Raw genomic sequence first — 27,450 nt, 5'->3', positions numbered from 1 at the left:
TATTTACGTAACATGCTTACTAAACAGACTTATGATGTTCAGTCAAGCATGACCTTGACTATAGACCAATATTAAATTCGTATATTTGTGAAAATTTGGTGATAAAATTTTACCATAAGTGTAACAGTACACATGCTATTCAGCTAGCCACTACAAAATGTGCACTGCATTTCTTTATACATTGTTTCTATCATGATGCTCTTGGACTTTAAATATTGCTGGCATGTGCTTCATAATTTAAATTCATGATGTGGAGACATTCTTAATTTTGCAAAGCAGAGTACTTCATACCAGCATTTTATCAGTTTTGTTTTAAAGTAGGAAAAAGGAGTTCTGAAAAAGTAGTGTACTTTTATAAAGTGACTAAGAAATTATTCCAGTTATCATATAACTATTTTTTATGTTCATTATAACTAACTTATTTTAGTTTTTGTTTAATTCTGACCCTTCTTAAAGTGGATTTTTCTCTTTCCCTAGTCTTTTAGTTGGCTTGTCCTTTTGTCATATCTTTATGGGATCAATTAAACAACAAACTTAACTTCATCCCTGCATTCTTATAATTATCAGTAATTACAAGCAATGCATGGAAAAGATGTGAGATGACTGAGCACCATTTCAAATGCAAATTGTTAATCTACTAAGTTTGAATTTATGGAAAACAAAATTTTAGTTTCAAGAGCTTCTGAATTTATGGAAAACAAAATTTTAGTTTCAAGAGCTTTAATCTTTCTCACATAGTTTTTGTTTTCCAATAATTACACATTTCATCCATACATAGAAATATAACAAAGTGTGATATTCACTATGAGATGCATGGATTATCAGTTCTAATGTACATTACTCAAGCAAGTGTTAAAGAAAGACAAAGCTCTAGTCACACTAGGTTCTCATGCAAACTTTACTTTTGCACTTTCTCTACAACCTGCACCAGAGGATTGCAATAAATTTTGACATCATTCAGGTGGTAAGTACAATTTGCTGTGCATGTTAGCTTGCACATTTTAATCACGCAGCTTTTGCTTCATGGCACCGTACACACAACCTTGCAGCCCAGGGTATTTTGCAATGAAATGAAATGCTAATGCTACCCATCAAAATTAAAATGCTTTGTGATACTTCAGATTCAACATAATGGATATTTTAATTATGTTCTTTGCAACATTTTGCAGTGTTGCATAATACTATAGAATATAAAAATTATCATCATATACTATACACACGCGGAGTGCAGTTTGAATATTAATTATGGAAAAATTTTGGTTCTTATCTTTCTTCCATGAAAAGATTGTGCTGTCTCCATGTGTGCAGTTGAGCCATGCTTAAGTTATTAGCAGTAAAGTTTTAAGATGGAAACAAGAGGCATGTTAAACTGCAGTAACGACTAACAGACATGTTAGAGACTTGAAGTAAAAGCGTAGCACAACTGTAACTACAAAAGTTGAGTGAAAAAGCACATGACATTATTTTCAAAACATGAATGGGAAATGTAACGTGAAGAACAAATATACACGGAAGACAAAGAAGACAATGGTGCATCAGAAAAACAAAAGAATGCACTTTGGTTGAAACATTCTTTACCTCTCTCAAAATACTACTGCTGCTGTTGCTAGCACATGTTTGAAGAGCATAAGCTCATTATTTTGAATAAGTGGGGGACAATATGTATAATAGCAGCATCTTTCATATGTACAAAATGATTTTTTTTTCAAGACCCCCCCCCCCCCCCCGACACTAACCATGCATGTTAACTAACTAACTCTCTAGCCTTCTTAAACCCGAAGGTTCATGGCTGCAGCAACACAGGCCTTCCATCTTTCCCTATCTTGAGCAAGGTCTATATACTCTTTTCCATCCCTACCGATTTCCCTTATGTCCATCTCAACGTTGTCCCTCCATCTTCGTCTTGGCCTTCCTACAGGTCTCTTACCATCAGGTTTCCCAACAAGAATCCTGTAAACTCCTCTTTCCTCTCCCATTCGTGCCACATGGCCTGTCCACCTAAGTCTTCTTGATTTAATTATTCTAATAATATCTGGACATGAATACAAATTATGTAGTTCTAAATTATGTAACATTCTCCACTCACCTGTCTCCTCATCCCTTTTAGGTCCAAAGATTTTCCTAAGGATTTTATTTTCAAATACTCTCAATTTATGTTCCTCTTTCAATGTAAGGGACCAAGTTTCACATCCATATAATACTACAGGCAAAATTACTGTTTTGTATATTTTAACTTTTAGTTTCTTAGATATTAAACGAGAAGACAAAAGTTTATGAAGAGAGAAGTAACATGCATTTCCTGAATTAAGCCTACTTTTTATTTCTTCTTTAATATAATTTTCATTTGTTAATATTACTCCTAAGTATTTGAATTTGGAAACTGGTTAGCACCTTGAATACAATATGAGGAAGAAAACAATGTACAGAAGGGAAACATGTTATATACATTTAACATATCTAGTTTTCACCTTGTGAATAGATGCAAGTAATCATGTTTTACAATGAAGTAGTAAATAAACAAGATTTCTTTAAAATTTCCAAATAATATTTAGTGAATTGTCTACTGCAATTTTATTTCTTTAAATGGGGTACTGGTAACATCATTCATCTTGAAATCATGATACCCGGTGGACTCTCATAGTGGTTTGGATCCCACCATCACGGCCGTAGGCAGGAAAAATTTTCGGGGGGGGTTCATTCATAATTGTTCCCATGGGCGTCGCCAGAAATTTGAATAATAGAAATAATTGTACAATAATTATTAAAATTTCATAATAAAACAATTTTATTCCATAATAATACTAATAATAATAATTATTATATTATTGTTATATCCTTGAGGGGGGCTTACTCAATCCAGCAGATGAGTGAATATCCAGCACAAGTTTCTTTTTGTTTTTTTACGTTTCATACAGTGTGTACTGAAATGCACAATTATTATACTTCGTCATTAAACTTTAGACACTTTCAAGAAAAAGCTTTAAAAGTTAGATGGAAATTTTACTCATAAAGTTTTTGTTGTTTAACTTTAAAATTACATTTTTGGAATTTTTATAAGTGTGGAAGCAGTTGTTATTTTTAAAAACTTAGCCTGGTGCATGGATTGTAACCTCAATCGCGAACGTAATGCGCTACGAAACTGGAGATCCTAGGTTTGAACTCCTATCAAGGGGGATTCTCGACTTTATCGGACAGGAAATTTAAAAGCTGGAAAGCGAATTTTGGGACAATCATAAAGGAATCTTCAGTCTATATTCCTTGTGACGCAGGAACAACACTGGAAAGATGACAGCAGAAGTGAAAATGGAGGGGTCGCGGGTTGGCTACGATTCTGAGAATAAATCCTGTTTCACTCAACTTTCAGAATTCCAAATGTATGAAAATTCTAGCTCGATCGTTTCAACATTGTCTCCTTGTATTTTTGTGATGCTTCAAAAAAAAAAAATAGAAAATTTGTTACAGATTTTGGTTTCTGAACTTCCATTAATCCAACATGTCAGAAGTTTCGGGGGGGGTTTGAACCCTAGAAACCCCCCCTCTAAATACGGCTATGCCCACCATAAACTGTAGTACCAGTAGCGATATGCATAAAGTGGACTTAAAACAACAACAACAAAAATGTATTGCAGTTACATTTTCAAGCAATTAAAGTGTGTTGCATTTGCTATTTGAAGCCAATTCATAATCTTAACTGTTTCATCTGTGAATATTTTATCTTAATCTTTCTACACTAGTAGCCAGCTTATAACTTTTTTAAAACTGAGTTTTACTTTTGTACTGTACAGTGCCATTATGTATGTCCTCCTAGCAAGGGATAACTGCACTGTGAAAATATCATTCTGTCTTGAACTGATACAATTAGTTAATAGTAACTACCATTACTAACATGAATAATTTCTGTGGCATTAACAAGCCTCCTTACATATCCTGACACTGCTTACCCATTTTACATGCATCTTTTTTTTTATGTAGTTTTGCAAATTTTAACCTATAATTGTTAATGTGACCAATCAATAACTTTTACAAAAGGAGTTCAAAGAAGCAATTGTTAAATACTCACTGATCACATGCACCTATTTCAGTAATATGTGAAATTTTACCTGATGTAATTGGTTATTTATTACCACGTATATTTTAAATTATAGGAAGAACTCATTCTCTTGTAAAAAATCTCAAACTTAGCCATGGGCGTCCGGAAGGGGGGGCAAGGGGGGGCCGTGGCCCCCCCCTGGAAAATGAAAGTCAACCAAAAAATATGTATTTCATACATATAATTTCATTTTAGCCACAATAATATGTGTTATTTATTACATGAACACCATAAATTCAAATTTAAGCATTGTTTTTAGGGAACAACACTATTTTTGGGGAAAATTTGCCTTCGTTTGCCCCCCCCCCTGGAAAAAAATACCTTCCTTGCCCCTCCCTGGAAAAAATCCTGCGGACGTCCATGAACTTAGTACAAGTTTGATTTTAAGCGTATGATGGCTTATGCACTGTGTTGAAATGTTACTAGAAATAATATCACTGAACAAAAGGTGGTGGTCTATTGTACAATTTCTTTATATTAACATGTTACTTCTTCTTTTAACATGGATTTATGTAAAATATGTGTTTATATGAAAAAATGGGATATATATTTATGTTGTACAAAAATGCTAAGATATAATTTTCAAATTTATAGAATTTTGAGTACCATGTTATAAGCTTCTCAATAATAAATTTGCAACCATATTCAAATACTTATTATATACTTCAAAGGGTAAATTTGACTATTATGATGTAGCACTAAAATTTATATCATTTCATTTGAGTAAGTAAGGATTGTAGTTTTCACCATGTATCTATAGGAATGGCTCTGACTGTAATAAATCAAGATGCCAATAAGTGCACATCAGTATATTAATTTATTTATAAAATTGCTGATCATTTTACTGATACCAATATTTCTTTAACTGGCTTGTTATTTCTGTAATTGCATCATTTTGGTATTATTCTTCAATGGAAGTAAATTTCAGGTGAATTTTTCAAAATATATTTCTGTGGAACTGGTTCTTGGGATAGGTGATCTTGGTGGAAATATCTGTACATAATGCATCTCTGGGGCTCACTAAATCCCTAATACATGGTATGTGGGGCAATTCTAAGAGATGAAGATGGCAGATGAGTGGTGCTGATCACATCACCTCCAGTAAGGCCAAGCCTGCTTGGTGGCAAAATGGTCAATTTTCAATCTCACCAGTGAAGTTCCCAGGTTCGAGCCTTGGCCTGGGCGTAGGTGTTTATTGTGAGTTTCTCTTCATTCATTTCATTCTAATCATCGCATCCTCATGATTATTAGCCAAAAGTGGCAGAAAAATTATGCAAAATAACAAAAATTCAAATACAGTAAGGCCAAGATTAAGAATACGTAGAGATCTACCTCCACACATCATGTACCTTCAGGGCTTAGTTTATTGAATGCAAAGCCCAAGGGAATTACAACATTTATTTAGCGTTTTATTTCAAATCTCTGTACTAATATACCACAGGATGTAACCTCTCTCACAGTAGAATCAATCAGTATAAATGTTACTCAATTAATTAAAATTATAGATATGTAAAATTAATTTTTGTAAAATTCTCTGACATTTCTCAATCATTTGCTTAAGTAAGTTTCGTTCCAAACAAAGTTATGTATTCAAGTGTAATTATCAGGCTTGACCCCATCCCCCAGGAAATATGCTGAAACTCCATAAATATTATGGTTGTCATCGCATTATGAACATACAAAAATACATCTACAATGTTTTCATGGAGTTTGTAAGTTGAAGATGCAACAGACAGAAAATATGATTGCTTTTTGAAGAGGTTTAGGTTTAAATACACCATTGGCGCACACAAGGGAAGGGGCTGATAGGTCTAGAGCCCCTTCCGAAATTTTGAGAAAAATCAAAATATTCTGAGAACAGGAGAGAATTTGGGGAAATGCAAACCCCCTTACCTTAGAATGACCCCGAATTACAATTTTTGTCTTTGAACCACTATTAAAATGAAGATTAAGAATTGTAATTATGAAATAGAATGCAGCTACGTAATATCTGACTTTACAATTCCAACCCACTCCGAAAAATAATCCTGTGTACGCTAGTGACTACCTGAACAACAAAGTTACTACCTGAAAGATGAAGTTACCAATGCAAGTTTATAATAAATAAAATAATGGCAAAATTTCAGTGCATATAGTTCCTAATACTCTGTTTTCTGCATTCCAGGTGTACCTTAGTGCAGGTCGTGTCTCACAACTGGACAATAAAGTTTCTCAATTAGAGTCAGAAGTAACTCAACTTTCTGGGGAGACGACAAGTAAGCAGATGGAGACTTTAGAGGACAGAGTAGCACAAACAGCTGCTCAGGTGTACAACAGTGACAGACAGGTACAAAGTGTGAATTGAATAGAATCAATTCAATAATAGGAAGTAAGATGATATACTTGGGTTTTGAGTTGTCCTGTAAGTGGACAAGGTATGTTTCATGCTTTGCAAAATTACTCGAGCAGAGCCCAAATACAATTTTGTATTTGTTTTGAGGAACTAAAGTTCATATTCATAATTGGGTAAAGAGAGGCATGGTAGTATATAAATACGGAGAAACTAGTACTCCCTTATCCACGAAACTGTTTTTTTCTTCATTCTATCAATTTCAGTTGCTGACAGCAAGTTCCAACGAGGATGGTGGCAGTGGCCACTGAAATTGATAGAACGAAGAAAACAAAGTTTCGCGGATAAGTGAGTACTAGTTTCTCCGTATTTAAAGTTCATAGTTCACTAATTGAAATATCAATTACAGATTTCATTACAAGTGTCTAAATTTGTGAATATGTGGTGATCAGGTGTAATTATAATATTATATAATGATTGTAATATATGATTACTATGGCTGAACTGATACTACTTTGATCTGAAACTTCGAATTTTTCATGATTTCCAGGATAATTATACTATGCAAAAATGTCATGCAGCATTTTTGCGGTCCCCGCAAAGGACCAAAGTGCCAGAAAAATATTGGCAGATATTGGTAAATAAAATGAATACTTTCCAATACTGATACCACTGGTATTGGCCAATGCTGATGTGTCAGTTCAGGCTTATCGCAGTTTTAGTTTACTTCATAAAAAGAATAATGTACATGTGCACAAAATTTTAAAAAGTAAGAGGAAAAATTCTCCCTGTGTACTTCAATGTGCCTGAAAAACTGGGTGAGCTCCATAGTCACTTATACACGAATAGATGTGAAAATATTCCTATCTGAGGCCCCTGTCCTGGGAACTGAATCTCGATCTTCCATATGACAGTTGAATGGCTTTCTGACTGAACAACGACAGTACTTAAATTTGGGAAGTACATTTACATAAATTAGCAAAGATTATGTAGTAAAATTTGCTATTATGCTACTATTTTATTAGTGTACTCTCTCCAACTTGCACTTTCACTATACTTTTCTGGATTATAATAGTACAAGTGCCTTATTACTTCCTATCTAAAAATTCCGGGTTTGAGTCCTGTGCATTTGCTCTTGCATCAAATCACCATGTATCCTCCTCATCATGAACAAAAATGTGTAGAAAAATGCTGTGAAATAAGTAAAATACAAAAGTACATCTGCTTCTATAACCTCTTCTTTTCCTCCATGTGGTATTCAACAAACAACTAACGGTTCTTATTTGCTTTAGGTGTCTCGCGTGGAATGTGAGGTGGCAAGGCTTCAGAGGGAAATAAACGAAACAGAACAACAGTGGCTTTCAAGTTTGGACCGCTGTCGGACCCGGCAACTCTCCAGTCGACCTTCTATGGATGAATCACTCTTCCAGCAAGGCGAACCTCTTTTGAACGGGCATTCATCGGAAGCATTCCGTAATGGTATCAGTGAAGCAAGTTCTGTCTCTTCTGACAGCGAACTGTGTTTACCGTCAGTGAAAGAGCTCGCACGCCAATTCTCAACTGCAGAATCAACAGACTCCTCAAGTTCAGCACGGCCTAGCACTATTAGCAAGGTATTCACAACAGAATGTCTATTTTTATTCTTCCTAATACTGTATGTCGTTTGTTACACCTACATTCAAATGGGCATGTTGCCATGCTCAAGCCCTTTAAATATATGAGACAGAGGGGAACATATATTAGATACAAAACTTACAAAAAGTACCTCTGTGGTCCCCAGTACCCAGAAGTACCCAGAGGTGCCAGGTTTAATCCCTGCTTAGGTGTGGATGTATGGTTATCCCACAGCTAATTTCATCAGTTTGTTATTCATCCTTGTCACGATTAACCCAAGATGTAGAAAAGCAACACACAATTACCAGAATAGAAAGAAAGAACATTCACTGTGTGAAAATGCTGAAATGTTGTTATAAGAAGAAATATATATAATTAATTTTAAATATAATGATGTATATTCATTGAAACTTAATGTTTATTGTTATCGACAGTTTGACACATAGCATTTATAACACTGATAAAAATAATAAGGGAGCATAAAAATGATCTGTCGATGATTTTATAGTTCTTTGTAGAAGTTTTCCAAAATAATTTATAGCTGAGTTGAGTTGTGTATTTTGATGATGGTGAGAAGTTTTTCTGAATGCTGAAGTTAAGGTTAAGCTGGACTTTCGGCCAATTCCAGGGCAATTTTCTTTTTTTCGAATTTTCCTCTCGTTTCGAAAATTCACTATGATATTCTAAAGGAATTCTAAGCTGATGTATTTTTTCAGATTTTAGAATATCATAGCAGTTTTTCAAAAGGAGAGGGATTTTTTTTAAAAAAAAAATTGCTCTGGTGGCAGCTGAAGGTCCAGCTAAGCCACGTTGTGATAGCATGTGTTATTCATGTGTTTGGTTTCCCATCTTATGTTTCCAAGTTGACTTTTGTTTTGTGCATTTATAAACAATGCTGGTCAATATAGGATTGTGAATTTTAGTCCACTCTTTATATAATAATCCAGTGGCTAAAATTTAGAAATTGAATAAGAGTTGAAATTCCGTTATTATTTATGTAGCATGATTATTCTGCTTCTGACTAGTTAAGATATTGAAGCATAGCAGTATTCATAAGATAAGTTTTCAATGTTTTTAATTACATAAAATCTACATTTGTGAAACGTGTAATTTGCATGCAATTCCATAGCAATGACTTGGACCTTATGTGACAATTTTGAGACACATTTTGTACAAAAACACTAAATAAGTATTAAACCAAAATTCTCCCAAGTGCTTTCTCAAACTTTTTTTTTTATTTCCTTTTTCAGGCTAAAAAGAAAGAAGATAGGAGGCCATCACAAATATCTGCTCAAAATACTTCAAGTAATGCTTTGAATAAGGATATAGTTATAGTTGAAAAATGTGAAGATCAGGAAAAGAAAAATGACTTGGACACTCGACCTACCAGAGTTGTCCGTGAGGTAACAAGCTCTGATCAAGTTTCGCAAGTAGCATGCACTACAGGAGCACTGCATGAACACACCGGTGATGGAATTAGCCTTGTAGATTCTAATACCTCAAGATATGCACCTCTTTCACATGAAGATACCCATAACTTTGCTAATCCTTCCAGCTCTGTAGAATATCCTATAGTAGGTGCCAAAAGTGCACAACTTCCTTTTTTGAATACCTTGCCTTGCAGTGAAAATATTTCTCCAGACTTAACTTTCCAGGCTAACTTCCCTTTGCATGACAACACTTTCAAGAAATTCAGAACATCATCATTAACTTGCTTTGAAACTGAATCACCTGTAATAAACACTGTTGATAATTTAATTTCACCAGTAGGAAAGAATTTGCAGCACACTACAGAGGGTGGTTTTGAAGCTAATGATTTCTGTTCTCCAAGTAAAACATATTATTCAGAGGCTTGTGTGGTTCTCAATAATTTGTCACCATTAGGAGCAACAACCAAATCTGTAGAATACTCTAAATCAATATTGCCAAATCATGAAGAACAAAAAACCTTGAACTACACAGGCAAACAACATTCTCAAAATATTTATTTGGAATCTTCAGACTTTCTAGAGGACAGTAATGAATCTTCATGTCTAAAGTTACAAGTTAAAAATATTGTCTCCAAGTTTGAAAGCCAAGGCAGTCCAAAAAATGCAGACAAGAATCTTTTTAACCCAGGCTCATCCAATAAATTCCGAGACGATGAATACCATTTAATTAACGATACTTCCGATCTATCTCTAGACAGTGGATTCTCGGCAGAAACAATTGAATCTTCAAAATTTGATGACCTCCAAGATTCCTTTACAGAAGCTTACATAAGCGACACCACAAAGCTTCCCAGTGATCAGATAGATTTTCAAAAATTGCCCAATTTAACTCGCACCATACAATCAGATCAACCAGAACTTCCTTCGCACTTTACACCATGCACCTTCAACAGTCCTGAAGCACAATGCAGAACAGTACGTGATGCTGAAGTATCACCTCAAGGCAGCCTGGACGATGACTTTGTGTTTACTTCCAACTATGCTAATAACAGCAGCCAGTCTCTTACAGGTGGTGTAGTGGTGAGAGCAGTTCCTGCCTACTGTGTTTTGGAAACTGCATCAGACGAGGAAACACTGCAAGACGACAAAAATATAGATGAGGAGGAAAACGAAGACGAAGGCAGTGGAAGCTTTGTGCGGGTATAGGCTTCTCATTCGAATCTTGCTTGGTCTTGTTGCACACTGCTTGTGTTCGAGGTTGAAGGAAAGGCATTGTGAATGTTGCCTCCTGAGTGTGTTTGTTCGTCTTCAGCAACAGGATAGGGAAGGGTTTGTGTGATCATCTTGTGTCAGTCTTTTCTGTCTGTGTCTCTAGCGTGCTGTGTTTATGGAGCACTTTTGCACTGTAGGATGCTATTTTCCCAAGGTGACTCTGATGGTGACCTTCACACCAAATGAACTATATTATTCATCTTTTCATGTGGGTGTGAGGTAACCTTAGGGAAATGTTTCCATATTATATGTAAGCACATAATGCCTCATGCCACTTGCTGACATGTTCATATTGCTACCTTTAAAATACCGTGTTGTCGAAGAAGATAAAATTTCTGGGGTTTTGAGTGCCTCTGATTGTTGTCATCAATGAAAAGATGAGGCACAAGCAAAGAGAAAGGCATCCCAGACTAGGTTAATGTTTCAGAACTTCGTTCCCCTTTTCCTTAAAGATAAGAATTTTGTACATTATACAATTCTTTGTTTTGTAAGATATTCTTTTCATTATCTTCTAAAATTTTCTTCATAATGAAACATTTATAATTAAACACTAAAGTTGTTGACCAAGGCAGTTTATTAAAAAATCAAAAACACTTTACGTTTCTACTAGGGTTGTGACGAAGCTGAAAATTTACCGATGCCGATGTACTCACCGATAATTTTTGGAACCGATACCGATGCCGATATTTAACCGATTCCGATACATAAGAGTATTAAACAGAAATGGGATGTTATTTTCTGCATGACAAAAATAAATTTGCTTTGTACATTTAAATTGCTTATCATATGTATATACATATATATTCTCAAGAGATGTGAATGTACATTTGCATCTACAAAATGTTATGTGAACCTTTAAGAAGAACATGGATTCTCAAGAGATTAAACATTAGTACACAATGCAAAATGAATTCCTGTCCTGCCAGATTCAACTTCAGAAACACGAGATTTGGAAGCACTTCAGGAAGTAACCTACTTCTTCTCTTATCGCAAATCTGTTCAGCAACACTGAACACTCAATCACTGAATACTGATGCAGCAGGTATGCCCAAGTATTTTCTCAGCACTTGCTTCAGGTTTGAATATTCATTTTTGAATTTCCAATACAACAGCAGATCCTGGTTCAGCAATGTACTGTTTTATTTCAGATTTATAGTTAGGTTGATCCTCTGAATGAGTTTGCAATAATTGTATTACAAAAACTCTAGAATAATGACGAATCTAACCAAATTTTCAATACATCTTACAAAACTAGAATATTAAACTTATTAGAAGGTAAAAACTTTAGTATAATCTGTACCGGTTTAAATATCGGATTTTTTCCGATACCGATGCCGATGTGTCAATTTCGGCCGATTTTCATACATCTGTAATCGACTTCGGCACATCCCTAGTTTCTACCCTATATCAGGGTCTTCCTCAGATGGAGAACTAAACTAAAATCTCCGTCTGAGGAAGACCCTGATGTAGGATAGAAACGTAACGTGTAAAGTGTTCTTTATTTTTAATAAACTGCCTTGGTCAGCAACTTTAGTGTATTTAATATGGAAACAAGGTTTAATTGTGTTACCATTTATAATTAGAATCTTCACATATGCATAAGTTGACTTTATTTCTATGTTCGCACATACGTGGATCTTAATATTTTCAAAATATATTTATTGGTATTTGATCTCCAGCCGACCTCCATGGCAGAGTAGTTAGCAGTGTTCTACGATGCCAGGGGTCCTGGGTTCAAATCCCAGCCTTAGCATGGGTGTTTTTTTCTGATTGTCCCTTCTAAATTTCATCATACCATCACACATCCTCATCTTTGCAATTAGCCAAAAGTGTCAGAAAAGCAAAATAAGATAAACTAAATCAGTCAATCAAAGTTTCTTATATCCAGGATTCTTGTCATTGTTTCCTCAAAGAAAATCAACACCAAAATCTACACAGTTTTATTACTTCAAAATTTTTCAATCATTTTTGGAAGTTTCCATTTATTATTACTTTTACCTTTTGATTTGGAAATATGCTGAACGAAATACTGAAAGACTAGCAAATTTGAAATTGCTAACTGGACTTTAAAATATTATTTTTGATAGAAAAACTCAATTGTAATTAATCTGTAATTAATTATCTTTAACTTCTCACTATTTTGCACTTGTAGGCACAAATCATATGTAAGACTGTATATGTAGCCTTTGATATAGCAATAATTAACTAATAGACTTTACCTAACACCTTATTGCACCCTATTTGAAACTTTTACTAACTTTTCAATTCATGTTACTTGTGTGTGCAGATGAATGAAAAAAGGATAAAGTATGGAAAGTGTTATATGCAAAGAAGTTATATGCAAAGAAATAAAAGTAGTACACAATCAATGTGGACTGATTTCAGCCAATATCATTATAAATCCAGATCTCTGGTAGAGATGCACATCAGAAAATAGCATATTAATTGATATTGTGATAATTACACAAATGGATTTTAGTGTACAACTAGTATCAAATGGGATGTAAGGTTGCAATGTATTACATCATTTCTAATTATTTTAAATGTATGATTACTGGAATTTTGATATTGGCTCAAAATCTACATGAAGTATCTGTGAGGAAATTCAGAACAGTTGGCACAAATCTGTATATTCGCGATCTGCAAAAATGTGGACACATTCCAAAACCTGACAGAACACATGGTTTCTAAAATTCATGAAACCAATTATTCTGTGCATTTTATTTTGAGATACTCCTGTTAAATATATCAGTTGCAGTGTTCTGTTTATCAAAAATTTACACACGGGGTTCAGCAGGGTACATGTCAGTTGACATTGTTCATTCTACTTGCATAATAACCCTCTGCTGCCCTTCAGTTATATTAACTTACACATGTATATGTATCAATGTGAAAAGTTTAAAAACTGTCCTTGAGTTCACATTTCATTTTCATGCTTACCCAATCTGCATTTTTTGTATAGTCATGGACACTTCTGGGTTGTAATAATCCCACTGACTTTCAATGGTATCATTACAACTCAGAAGTGTCCGACTGTACAATCCTCAATTTTTAGAATACCATAACAAAATTCACAACCTTCATGTGCTTACTTTTGGAACAGCCAACTATTAGTTATTAACGTATACAAGTTTCGGAATGTGACTAAATGACCTCACTTGTACAATTTTTATTTTAATATACTGGCATATTTGGTGACAAAAATAGAACTTTGTGCTTATAATTCCATTCCAATAACTAACCAATTGAAGAATAACTCATTTTCTTTTCATACGTATGCTAGTTTTTTTTCTTTTTAAAGGCAATTTTTTTGTAAATTGTAACATGTACATAACATTAATCATTGTGGTATGTTGTGCTTTGTGTTGCTAATATTTGTAATTAATATATCAAACCAGGAAGTGCAAATCACAGGTTCATGTAAACTACATGCTTTACATGAGAGTTCCATTAGCCCTGTAAAATAAACTCAAAATTACTCTCTCTCTCTCTCTCTGTGTGTGTGTACATAAGCACTGTGGAGGTACAGTACGTCTCGGAGCCACTCAAACTAGGTACAGCATGAAATACGTCTAACAGTAACAACTCCCTACACAAGAAACATAAGTTGCCCTCCAGGGGTGCCGACTTGTCAAAATTATTGGGGGCCTCTGATCACTGAAATAAATGAATGAATGACTCACTCCCTCCCTTTTTTTAAAAATAAAAATTACGTCTTCGTATAGCAGTTTTTAAGCAGCTATTATATTCCTCATGCAAATGAAATGTAACATGAAAAACGTGTGTCTGCTCATTTGTTTTTTAGATAACAATTAACATTTTTATTTAAAAGTAGGCTATGTATTTACATTAATAGGCCAACATAACAGTTTTATGCCGGCCTCGGTAGCCGAGCGTGTTGGGTGGTCGGCTCAACTCGCTTTGATCTGGAGGTCTCGGGTTCGAGTCCCGGCGAGGGCATGATGGTGTGTTTTAATGTCCGCAACAGACTTGTAAAGAAAGGACATGACAGGTGCAAATAACCTTAGTGTTGACGTACCCATAAAAATAGCGAATATTTTCAATATTTAACAGTTTTATTTAATTATTTACATAAATGCTAACACAAATCGCAGGTAAATTAATTTTACTTTTTTGTTCTTGCTACAATATTTTACTTTTTAAATTTAATTTTGCAATAATAAATAAACACATACCATGCCTTGCTTTATCAATAATGCCTTTGATCATAGCCGTTCCCACTTTCACAATACAGACTTTTCATAAACTCTCCTTGCGTACTTTACTGCAAGCCAGTGTTAAATAAACTCAAAGACTTTAGAATTATTTCCCCCTTATTCTTTGGACTAGAGGAAGAGATTTCGAGGATAACTAAATATCGTACATATCAATATTGCCTGAAAGTCGTGTCTACAACCTCAAATTGTTCAGAATTCACTAAACAACATACTGGTATTATTGTCATATCACCTCGTTATTTTGAAACTCTTTTTAGTAAAAATGTTAACAATACTCATAATTATATACTTAGTATATAGTAATAAGTCATGTGTTTTGCTGTCTCCGTTCATAGCCCCCCTCCCCAAAGTTGATGGTTTAGCGGTCTCAGCCCCCCAAATTTGATGGTAGAACATTTCAAATGTGTATTTAAAGTTAAGTTCATGTGGCACAATACAGAGTAAACTTTACAAGAGAAACAAAATAATACATTAGATCCTCTTAAGCAAAATTATTTGAGGGGCTCTGCCCCCACATCATTAACATTGGGAGGGCTTGAGCCACCCCCCCCCCCAAGCCCCATGGAGTCGGCACCTATGTGCCCCTCAGAAGAAACAGCAGCTCACAGCACTGGTGCATGCAGTGGGAGCTGATGAGGCTACAGCTTCCTTAGAAATTTTTAAAAAATAAAAAAATTCAAATGGAAGTAGTAATGATCTTGGGAAAACCAAAAGTTGTAAATGCAAACTTCCCTTAAAATTACTCCTGGTTACCATTTCCTTCATTCTACAACTTTCGAAACAAAGGTTAAAAATGGTAATATGTTATATATTTTTGTGTGCGCATCCCACTCAAATTGACTTTGCCCAATCCCCCAACAAACACACCCATGCTGATGCCTCTAAGGTGCAGTCAAACCTTAGCTACTCTTTTTCCAAATGTTGTTTTATGTGGATACAATTTGAACTTCCTGGTTTCACATATTTTCTTTTGTATAAATCTAATCCAACTTCTTATGGTCATTTTTTCTGTCTGTTTCCTGTAGCTTGCACGACTTTTCGACCATCCAGGTATAGTCTGTTTTTCTTACTTTACTTAATGTGGGTCAAAGCTTTTTCTTTCTGTTGTAATTATTGGATGTAACTTTAAGGTGATGTGTTTGTTTATTTTCATTTAATGATTTATTTCTCAGCTTTGCACCAACATTTAATCTAAGATATTAATAACTGCATGTTGTATGCTGATTTCTTAACTGCAGTTAACAATACTCTTATTAGCAGAACATGTGTATTAGATCCAATTATAGGTTGGAAAAATGTGGATAATGTGTACATAAAATTTAATCAACTTCTTGAACAAAATTTTCACACTTCTGTAAATAAAACAATGAATGTACTTCATATGTAATGAGTATATTTACAGTGAGTAAACAAATTCATGTAAGATATAATCAAGCTAATGAACATTTTTTCACGTTGTATACCAGAAAAGTGTAGCTGCCTTGATGCCTAGTGGCACAGGAATGTGTTTTATTTTGGGGGATTGCAGTGGTCAGCTCCTCTGTGTAAACATACATGGACCATCACATTTTAGAACAGGCTGCATTTATTCAATTATTTAGGGGGGTTCTAAAAATTTTGAGGGGTACAATGTACCCATCTACCCTCCCAATTCCTGGGCCACTGGCCAAGTGCATTGTGTGTTCTCTCTCACTAAAACTTCTGAATTAATTTAAGTTCTGGACTCTGGGCATTGTTGTTCCTTCCCTTGTGATTGTTCCAGCATCTAAATAAACATCATTAATGCTCATCACAGCAATTAATCTAAAGAGTTAGAACAGCTAGGTAATACAGAATAGTCTGTTCTATATGCAACCTTCAGAATCCCCTCTTGGCAAGCAAGTATAAAACATAGGATAACAGGTGGGACTGATTAGGAGACAATGGTTTAACTAAATGTCGCTGTTTCTACTTTGCAGTAGGTCAAATGCTACTTTCAAAGGACTGCTACCTGTATGTTCTACAGATTTTCTAGATGGACTTCTCTGTTTGCTGTGTAGTGTGCACATCTTTACATGAAGAATCATTCTGTTTTGATTTGAAAGGAACATCAAAAAATATGCTTATTAGACAGCTGTAGTGCATCATCATCAATGATTTTTATGAGCTGCTGTGCTTGTGGGTGCTATTTTCATGTTGTTTTTTTTAAAAGGAACTCTCACAATGTGTAAGATACCGTACGCAGTATCATAAATCCCTTCTGGCCATACCATTATCAGTTAGTATTTGTCATTTTTTCATACATGTAGATGCTAAAATGCATGTATTATTTTGAAAGCATATCTTTGGATTTGATAAGAACATGATGTAAGATGCTGATGTAAGAACCAGAAAACAAAATTTGTCTACTTCCAAAAAGTACAATAACAAAAAAATACACAAAAACTGAATGAGCTGATGTGAATTGCTTGCATGAAATCAGATACTTACACTCCGATAGCTTTTAGCTTCTAAACGAGTAACCAAGCTTTCCTGCAATTATGGTACAAATCAGTTTTCCTCAATCTGTATATCTCCTCAGGATAATGTCAACTTCACTTAAAACCTACGCTGATCTCCATGATGGAGTGGTTAGCACAGGGTGCTACAAGATCAAACAAACAAGTAAGTTACAAACCTACACACCAGATCTCCAGAAATCCAAAAGACTAGGCATGGCATGTTTCTTTAGAGCCAACAATTGAAAACTAATCATTCATAAACATTGTGGATTATTAAATAGCAATTTCAATCAGCAGTGCATTGACTCCACTATCAATGGGAATTGTGCTCCTTACTCTTTGTGTAACCAATATCTTTTTGCTTCCTACGCTTGTTTAGTGAAGTTTTGGTCATAAACTGAACGTGTGTGTATATATATATATGTATTAACTATTGTATTGCTTCTTAAGTAACTGCTAAAATATTTATTTTCTTCTTGTTTGTAGGTACACAGTCTTACAGCTCGAAGCATCTCACGAGAATTTAGAGAGGGTCTGCGGCGAAATTTGCCATTTCAACCAAACAGAAACATTCTTCAAGTAGCTGGAGGCCCTCCGGTCATACGTGATACACCTAGCCCCGAACACTTAGGAATACCCTCCGAGAAGCCTCCATTCCCACCACGTGCCCATGACGAAACTCCAGGCTACACCTCCGACGAGAGCGCAACATCTCCGACACCAGCTCAACGCAGAGCGCCACCTCGTAGGAAGGTGAAGTCGAATATTGCTTCGAAAGCAGCATTCTGGGACCGTAGAGTGGAGCTTGGGCAATTGTCTGACCATCTTGTAACCGAGGACTTTCCAGATGAGTGTGAAAGCAAAGACTAAAGTGCATCTCCCCTCATGGTTTGCATGAATTGCAAGGAAGCTCACAGTGTGTCTGAGTGCCTGTTGCGCTCCTTGCTCTCTTCAGACCAAGAGAATCAAGAGAACCGAAGACAATGTCAAGTAGGAAGAAAACCATGACTATACTACCATATGCATATGGTTGTGGACAAAAAGTACCTCTGTACGGTAATTTCAACTTGACCACAACTTAAATATCTCTGCAAAAGATTGTGAACATTCCAGTGCTAAAAAGTCAGTGTTAAATGCATTCTCCTGTTACACTATATGTTATATAAACATATGATCCCAGTGAAAGTGTACAGTGACACAATTGAAATCAGCAGGAAGTAGCATTGTATGATAAAGTTGAGGAATGCTAAAATGAAATGCAATTGTGTTACGTGTTAGTGACTTTGGCTCCATGACTATTGCAGATGAGTGTTGATAGAGACCATGTCCTACCAGAAACATTTAAACCCTTGCATACACTTGAAAATTCTGAACAACATGATTTCCCCACACAAAAATGAATACTCAGTGGACGATAGAAAAATAATATATATATTCAAATTTCTGCTCTTGCATACCTGTAAACTGCAGTTTAGTGGTGGTATTGGGATTTCAACATTCATTATACACTTCACCACAAAAATATCTGGTTGCATTTTATCATCTTTCCATATTGTGAATAAATAATATTGTAAATCATTATTTAAAATTTTACAAAAAAAATGCTTAAAAATATCTTCCCACATGGTCAGATCTAATGGGAAAAATTATTTTTAACAGCCCCCACCCCTCTCTCCAAAATACTTTACAAATTGAACCCAACTTTTAGCAGATCAAGTGGATCCTAAGGGCAGTTATTTACCCTACTTGGCGTAGGCACTCTGAATGCTGTGATCTTCCTTTGACAGTTTGTGAAAAAAGCCTCAGAAGTCACAGTGACAGTTCTATCAACAGGCTGCACAGTGTAATTGTAATATATTTGTGTGAGTGGAATGTATGAAGTTCGAGTTAACAGAGGAAGACTGAAAGTTTGCTTAAAAGGGATGCTCAAAACTCAATTCAGTATAAAAAAAATAGAGAGTTGGGTTTATTAATAAATGTGCCAACGTCAATAAAGGTTGGTTTGTCCCAAAGATTGCCTGTTTAATATTAAGTGAACCTCACAATCTCAACTAGCAATTATAATCTAAATGGACCTACAATATTAATAAGTTCTATTTTCAGACAAGTAGACTCTTAATGTAGAAATGTCAAGTAACAAAGAAGAGGAGAAAGATCCTTATTTAGCGGCAGCTGTTTGCAGCAAAGAACAAAACAAGAATTAAAGAAAGACAGTTCTACAGAACATTTAAACAAAAATTAAAGTACAGGGCTTGTATTACAAAGAATATTCCAATCTTTCTTCACTTGATTTTCCATTTTCTTCCTTGTACATTTAGTAATGGAGGAGAATGTGTTTGTTTCTAAGTCACAGGGGATAATAAAATACTTTTAAAAAAGATACAAATATCCACATTTTTAAACTTCTAAGCTCTGATATCTTTAATACCTCCATCCATTTTATTACATTTTTCATGTGCTTTAGACACATTCACCAATTAATAATCTAATTACGAAACTGAACTCTTTTGATCTGGTTAGATTACATTGTATATGTATCTAAAAACTTCGTTCTCTTTTTATAGTTAAAAATAAACATATTCTAGATAAACAAACATTGAAATAAATGTTATAGTGGAGAGCAGAAATGTCATTAACCTTATTACAAGCTAATATTCTACTGCATTCCATAATATGGGATTTCTATGTGTGTATCCTTGGTTATTTCACATGCATCAAATTCAATGATCATGTTTTAAGTTGGAAATGGTTCATTATGGGATGGGTCTCAGATCCAACATGCTCTTCATTTGGAAAAGTATTAGCAAGTATCTAAAGAATTCGCAGCATAATTGAAATAAATATTTACATCTATCATATTCCATAGTTATAAGCTTAAATTTATAAGACAACCTAATACTCCTTAGTTATTGCATATTTTACTGTATATTAAGTTTGTATCTTAGTTGTTGATATTATTGGTAATGAAGAAGTTAAGAATTCATAAGAAATAATTTCTAAAGTTGCTTTTGATGCAAAATAATGATAATAAATGCATTTGTTCCTTCTTGTAATAATACTTTATTTCTCTGAGTGAGATATTGGACGATATTGAAGAGGGAATAGTAAATATGGAAATATGGTTGCAGTAAAGTATAAACTGATAACAAACAACAATTTTGAGTAAATATTTATCATTTTCTATCTTGATTCTGATTAACTTACTTTGCTTCTCTACAGAGCATAAAAATATAACTCATTATTATCAGATATATGTATGTATTTCCTGATGTAAATTGACAGTAAGTCTTATGCTATTGTCATTCCATACTTTCAACTTGCTTCACACCTTGTAGTTTATGCATTCTTATTAAAGTAACCTTAATTTATAGCAAAAATATAAAAATTAAACTCTTTGTGTACTTTTAGAAATCCAGGTAAGCTTCTACATACTGGTTTGAAAATTAAAAATATCATTTTTATGCCTACTTGTTTGCAACTATAAATAAATTGCATTAAAATTAGTAGGTAACATTAATATTCTACTTATATGTATGTTTGCACTATTACTGACTATTTGATTCTGCAAAAACTTGCTTTCCCTACGAGTAAAGAGAAGATTCATCCCCTCTGCTTTAATATTTATATTTGAAATTGTAGGCACAATGTTTATTCATATCATTATGTACCTGTACAGAGATTATGTAAATATATATATAAATATACATTAATTTAGGCTAGTGAATATTGTATGTGAAGACAAGACACATTTATTTGAGTGATATGTTATTTGTATTATCAGAATTCCAGGAGCAAATGTTTATATGAATTTTGGTGACTAAATAATGTACAATAAATTTAGTTTCTACATAAGCACCAGTAGTTTTCTTTGTTTTTGTCATTTAGCTTATTTGTATGAATTTTATACTGAAGTAACAATGTTTCCCTGTGCTTTTCACCATGCCATTGTGACGTGGTCACGTCCTTTAGTATAATGGTATAAATTTGGAAGCTAAACAAAAATATGAAATAGGTTTTGGTTATACCAGTAAGTACACGACCACTTCACATCAGCACTGGCCAAAAAAAAATAGAGCCACAAAAAGGTTGGTTGCCCAAAAAAAAACTAGATCTGTACAAATATTAAAAAAAAACCACAACTCTTTTCTCTTTTGCTCTATACCACTATTTATTGCTACCGTGGTAAAATCACCATTCAGTCCAAATCGATGATCACAGATATAATTGGCCCCCTTGCGCTGACTCAGAAATTAACGTGGATCTTCGAGCACCAATCCCCACCATACCATATATTTCCCAGCTTATCTAATCGTCGAGATTTAATATTGGTTTCCGTGTTCGTGGTCGTCTAGCCACGAAAACGGAAACGCTCTCAACATATATATATATCAAAGCAAGGTGGAACGCTAATGAACGTAAAAATAAGAACCATTGCATACGTCATACTTCAATTTTAGTGTTCATTTATTGTAACAAATTAGCACCCGGACAAATAGAAACATCTCCCCAACAATTTGACAAAAAGTTTCTCCCAATATATATATATTTAATTGTGTGTACAATATAATAAAACCCACGTGGCAAAAATAAATACTTCCCTTTTTTGCTACATGCCGTTAAAATTTATAACACGAAACACCCGTTAAATAAATACAAAGTCATATTTGTGGTTTAGGTGATCGGAATCCTATATCGATGAAAATTATCAACAATCAAGGTGGCGAATTTTTAACTGTGTTACGTCAGTCATGGAATAAATGCACTAAGTTTTAAATCACAAAACGGATAATTCCAAAAAGACTATTCCTGAAAATCATTACTAAACAAAAAGGACCGGTCACTTAACTTTAACATAAACTGAAATAAATTAAATTATTATACCCCGTTATTCCATGTCCAGACATCAATCCAATGCCACAGTCAAATTCCTATGTCGATGCGGATCCGATCACCCTCGCCCGTGACCAAGGAAGGAGAAGGAAGCTCCTTACTATACCAATGCCTCAACTGCAATGTTCTGTTCACTCGGGAGAAAACTTCGGCCGCAGCCGAAGCTTTCCCCCTTTAGTTACAAAGTTCTCCGCTAGGGGAAACAGTGTTGCCAAATTTAATCTGCTCGACATCCAGAGCCGAGCGTCAAGAACACAATGACGCAAAAACTCCTTGTTAGAATAACGAGGAGACTGTGGTGGAGCTTTTAAAATTATATAAGATATAAGCAAACACCACACCATGAAGGCGTATAGGGGATGTGGAGTTAGGGCCCCACACTTTCTTGATCACTGCTGAAGGTGGGGTGATGTGATCAGCACCACACCTCTGGCTGCCTTTAACCCCCTAGAGTTTCTTCCAGGTATCCACTTTATATGATGCTGGCTGGATGCCGGAGCCGCTTGAACAGGTGGAAATAAATCCCAGTTCTCCCCCGCCGAGGATTGAACCTGGGTCTCTTGCATGGTAGTAGACACCCTAACGACTGAGCTACCATTACAAATCTGTAATCATTTCCTCCATGCTAATCATGAATCATTAGCTAGTTGCATAATAAATGTTATACTTGATAACTTCTTCCATCATTATTATTCCTACAGGACCCAGAGTCCCCACGAAATATGTTGATCATGGCATTTCCATCTCCCTAACTACTTACCTTCTCTCTCACTGACGAGCATTGAGGGTTTGACTTTTTGCACAAATATTCCATAATAAAAAAAAATGAGTTGGATGTTGTCCTCCCCTGTGCTATGCACAATGCCATGAGGGCGTATAGGGGTGTAAGTTCTATTTTCAAAAACGTAAACTCTTAATGTAGAAATGTCAAGTAACAAAGAACCTTGTTTATTAGCAGCTGTTTGCGGAAAAGAACAAAATAAGAATTAAATAAAGACAGTTCTGCAGAACATTTAAACGAAAAGTAAAGTGTAGAGGTAAAGCATTTGTATTGGAACAAACTATTTGAAATATTTTTTCAACATGTTCAATTTCACATTAGCTAATAATGGAAAACAAGCACACAGAACTGTACATATTTTTGAAAGACAGAATATGCATGACGAATATAATTCTTTTAGTACATATGACATGTATAACTTTCATGTACAAACAACATATGCTTTACACATATGCAACATGGAGCAATGTAAAATAAGAAAATACATATTCAACATGTTAACACTAAATTGTGTACGTTTCAAAGTTTCTTTAATACATATAAATACGTATATATAAAATATTATTTGAATATATTACATAACCAATTCATCCACCTTATAACAAACCAACAGCAGAAATGATATAAATTGTCTCTTAAATGTGTGCACTCCTTTTCCTCAAAACAATTGTTGATGCATCCAAGACAAAACTGTTAGCAGCAACAGTTTGAAGTACATAGTTGGTCTTGCTTCTCTCTCTGGTATCTTACAAGGTGCATTTAAAAAAAAAAAAAGAACTGACTGGCAACATTGATCGGATCGCACCTGTGCAGTAACATAACTTGGTCCATTGGCTATTCAGCAACCATACTTTTGCTAGTCAGCTGTTCATTATCATGTGTGTTGGAGTGTGTTACAATGGCTGCGCGCATACACAATTCCGCCAGGTGCGAGGTCCGTTCAGAGATTCGATTTCTTCACGCCCAAGGACAAAATGCTGCTCAAATTCATCGAGAATTGTGTGAAGTGTATGGTGACAGTATAATGAATGAAGGAAAGGTGTGGCAATGGTGTTGCGCATTCAAAGAAGGCCGTACAAATATCCACGATGAAGAGAGGAGTGGATGACCGTGCATTCAGACTGACGTTTTGGAGCGGCTTATGGATCAAAAAGTGCAAGAAAATCGTCACTTCACCATTAGCTCTCTAGCCATCGAATTTCCAGAACTTTCGCCATCCACATTGTTCCACATTGTAACACACACATTAGAATATCGGAAATTGTGTGCCAGATGGGTCCCCAAAATGTTGACAGATGTTCACACGTGCCTTTTTGGATCGCTACGACCGACAGTGTGATTATTTTTTTTTTTACCCACATTGCAGTGACGTGAGGTGACGTAGATACCTGGGGTAGCAATCAGTGGTGTGCTCAAGGGGGGGGGGGGTTGTGTGGGTCATCCCCCTTTAGGGCCCAGTATTCCTAAAAAAATAGAACATCAATAACAGGAAAGGATTGCAAAATGATGAATGAGTACTAAACAAAAGTACACGTAAAAAAACTATTTCATTTGACTACTAAGCCAGAGATCCTGGGTTCGAATCTCGGCTTGACTATGGGTATTCCTTGTGTGTGTACCTTCAATTTTATCGTATCATCTTCGTGATTAGCCAAAAGTGCCGGAAAAGTGAAGTAAAATAAACCAAATCAATCAATGATTTGATTTGATTTTTGTTACATGGTATCACTTTTTTGTTACATTTGGTTAATTGCGAAGGTGATATGATTAAATTAATGAAGGGACAAACACAAGGAACACCCATGCCCAGGTTGGGGTTTGAACCCGGAACTCCCGGTGTCATAGCATGCTGTGATACACAAGTAAACAAAAGTGGTTGGCCGAACGTTGGGCCAACCGTACTGAAAATGTTTGGCCAACGGTTGGCCTAACGCAAAAACATACTGTTTACCAATGTTAATTTTGGCCATGGATCCAACGTTGCGCCAACGTGTGGTTTTTACTACGTTAGCCCAACATACTGAAAACTAAAGAATGGATAGGTTTGTTTTCTGTTATATACATAATTTATTGTGAGGCCAAATGTAAACAATAGTTCAAGTTATTTATGAAACTAAAAGCACTTTCTCAGTCACATGGTATCATTGTTTTCAAGGCACCGTATATTCAAATGGTAGCACAAAAACCTTCTAGAGTTTACTTGGTTTTCCACCTTTTATTGAATTTAGTCTGCACATAACATTGCTTAACCACCTTCACAATAATACCTGTAAGAATGTTCTTGCTCTACTACAGCAAAAGAGAGAAACAATAAACAATTGCCAACAATTTTGTTGGTGGAATCATCTAATCATCTTTCATACATGGCAGCTGACAAAGGACTGGTGAGTAACTGCAAGTTATAAATAGCTTCTACTTTCATTAAAAGTATATTATATTTCCAGTATGTGCTGTGACTGAAATATTCGAAAGGAAACACTGTTACATGTCACTTATTTTACACACTAGAATTTTCAGCATTCTACTACAACCTTGGTGACAATGAAGTTCGACCAGAAAGGAATACGTGATTAAATGCACAGAGGCATAGGCGGTGGAATGGGTGACCCGCAGAAGTGACGCATGTGTGTAAGAGGAGGCATGTGAGCAGGCAAGAATCGTGATCCCAGCATGTTGCACCCAAGGTCATGTAAAGAACGAAAACGGGGAACTATACGCGTGACATTGAACTTCGACCAGGCACCAGACCCATACGGAAAATTCCAGATAGTGGCGCATTCGACGGAAGCATGACGTCACGGACACGATAAGGGAGTCCGCCGTATATAAGCGTGTGCTGTGCACCGAGGAACCGCAGTGCATCATCACCATGGCCAGGGGCAAACCTATTGACAACACCGTGAGGAGAAGAGTGGTGGAGTTGCAACGGGATGGACTCAGTGAACGGGAAATAGGGCGCCAACTGAACTTACCCAAGTCAACCGTCCACTGCATCATCAAACACTACCAAAATACGGGTACTACAGAGCAAGGTAAGGCCCCCGGTCGAAAACGCCTGCTGAGCGTGTGTGACCTGCGGATATTTAGGCGCTATATCCAGACCAACAATCATGTTTCTGTGGCCGAATTACGACTGTGGACTCGAGAACGCTTTCACATTGAAGTGTCAACCAGAACCATTCGCCGTTACCTACAGCGATGCGGTTACCGAGTGTACAAGGCGAAACGTAAACCCTTCCTTTCCATGTTGAACAAAGGCAATCGACTACGGTGGGCACGAATGTACCGGGGATGGACATTTCGGCAGTGGAACAGGGTTTTGTGGACGGACGAATCCATTTTCAATGTTGTGTACGGGAAAATACGGAAAACAGTCATTTGTCGGAAGGAGGAACAGAATGAAGCAAAATGTTATGCACGTCGGGTACAGAAACCTGCGTCAGTGATGGTATGGGGATGCATGACGGCATCTGGGGTTGGCCCACTACACGTCTGTGAGGGCATTGTGAATGCACACGCCTATACACGCATACTGGAGCGGCATCTTCCCACAGTGCGAAGGCACCTGTTCCACAGGCGGCATCTCATCTTTCAACACGACAATGCCAGGCCTCATACAGCGCGGCTGACAAGAGAATGGTTGACTCGCCATCACGTGCAAACTCTGCCATGGCCACCATCGAGTCCCGACCTCGCCCATTGAGAATGTGTGGCGTGTTCTTAAGCGACGTGTGCAACAGAGGGGACCCACGACAGTGGCTGCTCTTATCGCCTGCCTGCAGGAGGAATGGCACCGCATCGATGTGGAATACCTTGAACGACTCGTCCGCAGCATGCCCCGACACATTGCCACAGTTATTCGCCGACGGGGCGGCATCACACCATGGTAAACAGGATCCCCTCTAACAGTGGTCAAACTTCAATGTCACATGTAGATGGACGAAAATGTTTTATTTTGTGTGGACACCATACATTGCTGCGTTGCAGTGGAAATTTATGTTTTCCTTTGTTCCATGTAGCCTGCTGAATAAAATATGTTCAGCATATGCATGTGTTCTCCTTCTTTCACAACACACTCCTATATTTGTGACTGGTCGAACTTCATTTTCACTAAGGTTGTAAAACTTGTCTTAGCAATAAAAAGTTGTTTATAAAACTGATTTTGACTCACTTTACCACAGTTGGGCAAACGTTGGCCAAACGTAAGACCAATGTCAATTTGCCAACCAACGTAAAGTCAACCTTTTTCCACATAAAAACTGACGTTGGCCCAACGGTGGTGGTTACTTGGGGTAACCACTCCCCCCCCCAGTCAGTTGATTTCAT

The 27,450-nt window shown here is 35.9% G+C and overlaps 1 protein-coding gene across 10 annotated transcripts in view; it reads left to right on the top strand.

Moving 5' to 3' along the window:
- LOC146001539 (uncharacterized) overlaps positions 1-21,305 on the top strand; it is a 480,502-nt gene extending 459,197 nt beyond the window's left edge. For 6 of the 10 annotated variants that reach the window (XM_083138985.1, XM_083138983.1, XM_083138981.1 and 3 more), the window contains 5 exons: positions 6,255-6,416; positions 7,712-8,032; positions 9,284-9,436; positions 10,523-10,663; positions 17,940-21,305. In XM_083138985.1, the coding sequence (XP_082995111.1) occupies positions 6,255-6,416; positions 7,712-8,032; positions 9,284-9,436; positions 10,523-10,663; positions 17,940-18,323 (1,161 nt within the window). In that variant the 3' untranslated portion in view covers positions 18,324-21,305. Of the gene's footprint in view, positions 1-6,254; positions 6,417-7,711; positions 8,033-9,283; positions 9,437-10,522; positions 10,664-15,998; positions 16,024-17,939 lie in introns of those variants that run through there. The other 4 variants (XM_083138986.1, XM_083138987.1, XM_083138984.1 and 1 more) reach the window with 4 other exon arrangements.
- The last annotated feature ends 6,145 nt before the right edge of the window (positions 21,306-27,450 follow it).

Source organism: Lepisma saccharinum, chromosome 17, assembly GCF_977018435.1.
Source record: "Lepisma saccharinum chromosome 17, izLepSacc3.1, whole genome shotgun sequence".
Lineage (NCBI taxonomy): Eukaryota > Metazoa > Arthropoda > Insecta > Zygentoma > Lepismatidae > Lepisma > Lepisma saccharinum.
The sequence above is the reverse complement of the archived record's forward strand: the minus strand, read 5'-3'. Positions and strand labels throughout refer to the sequence as shown.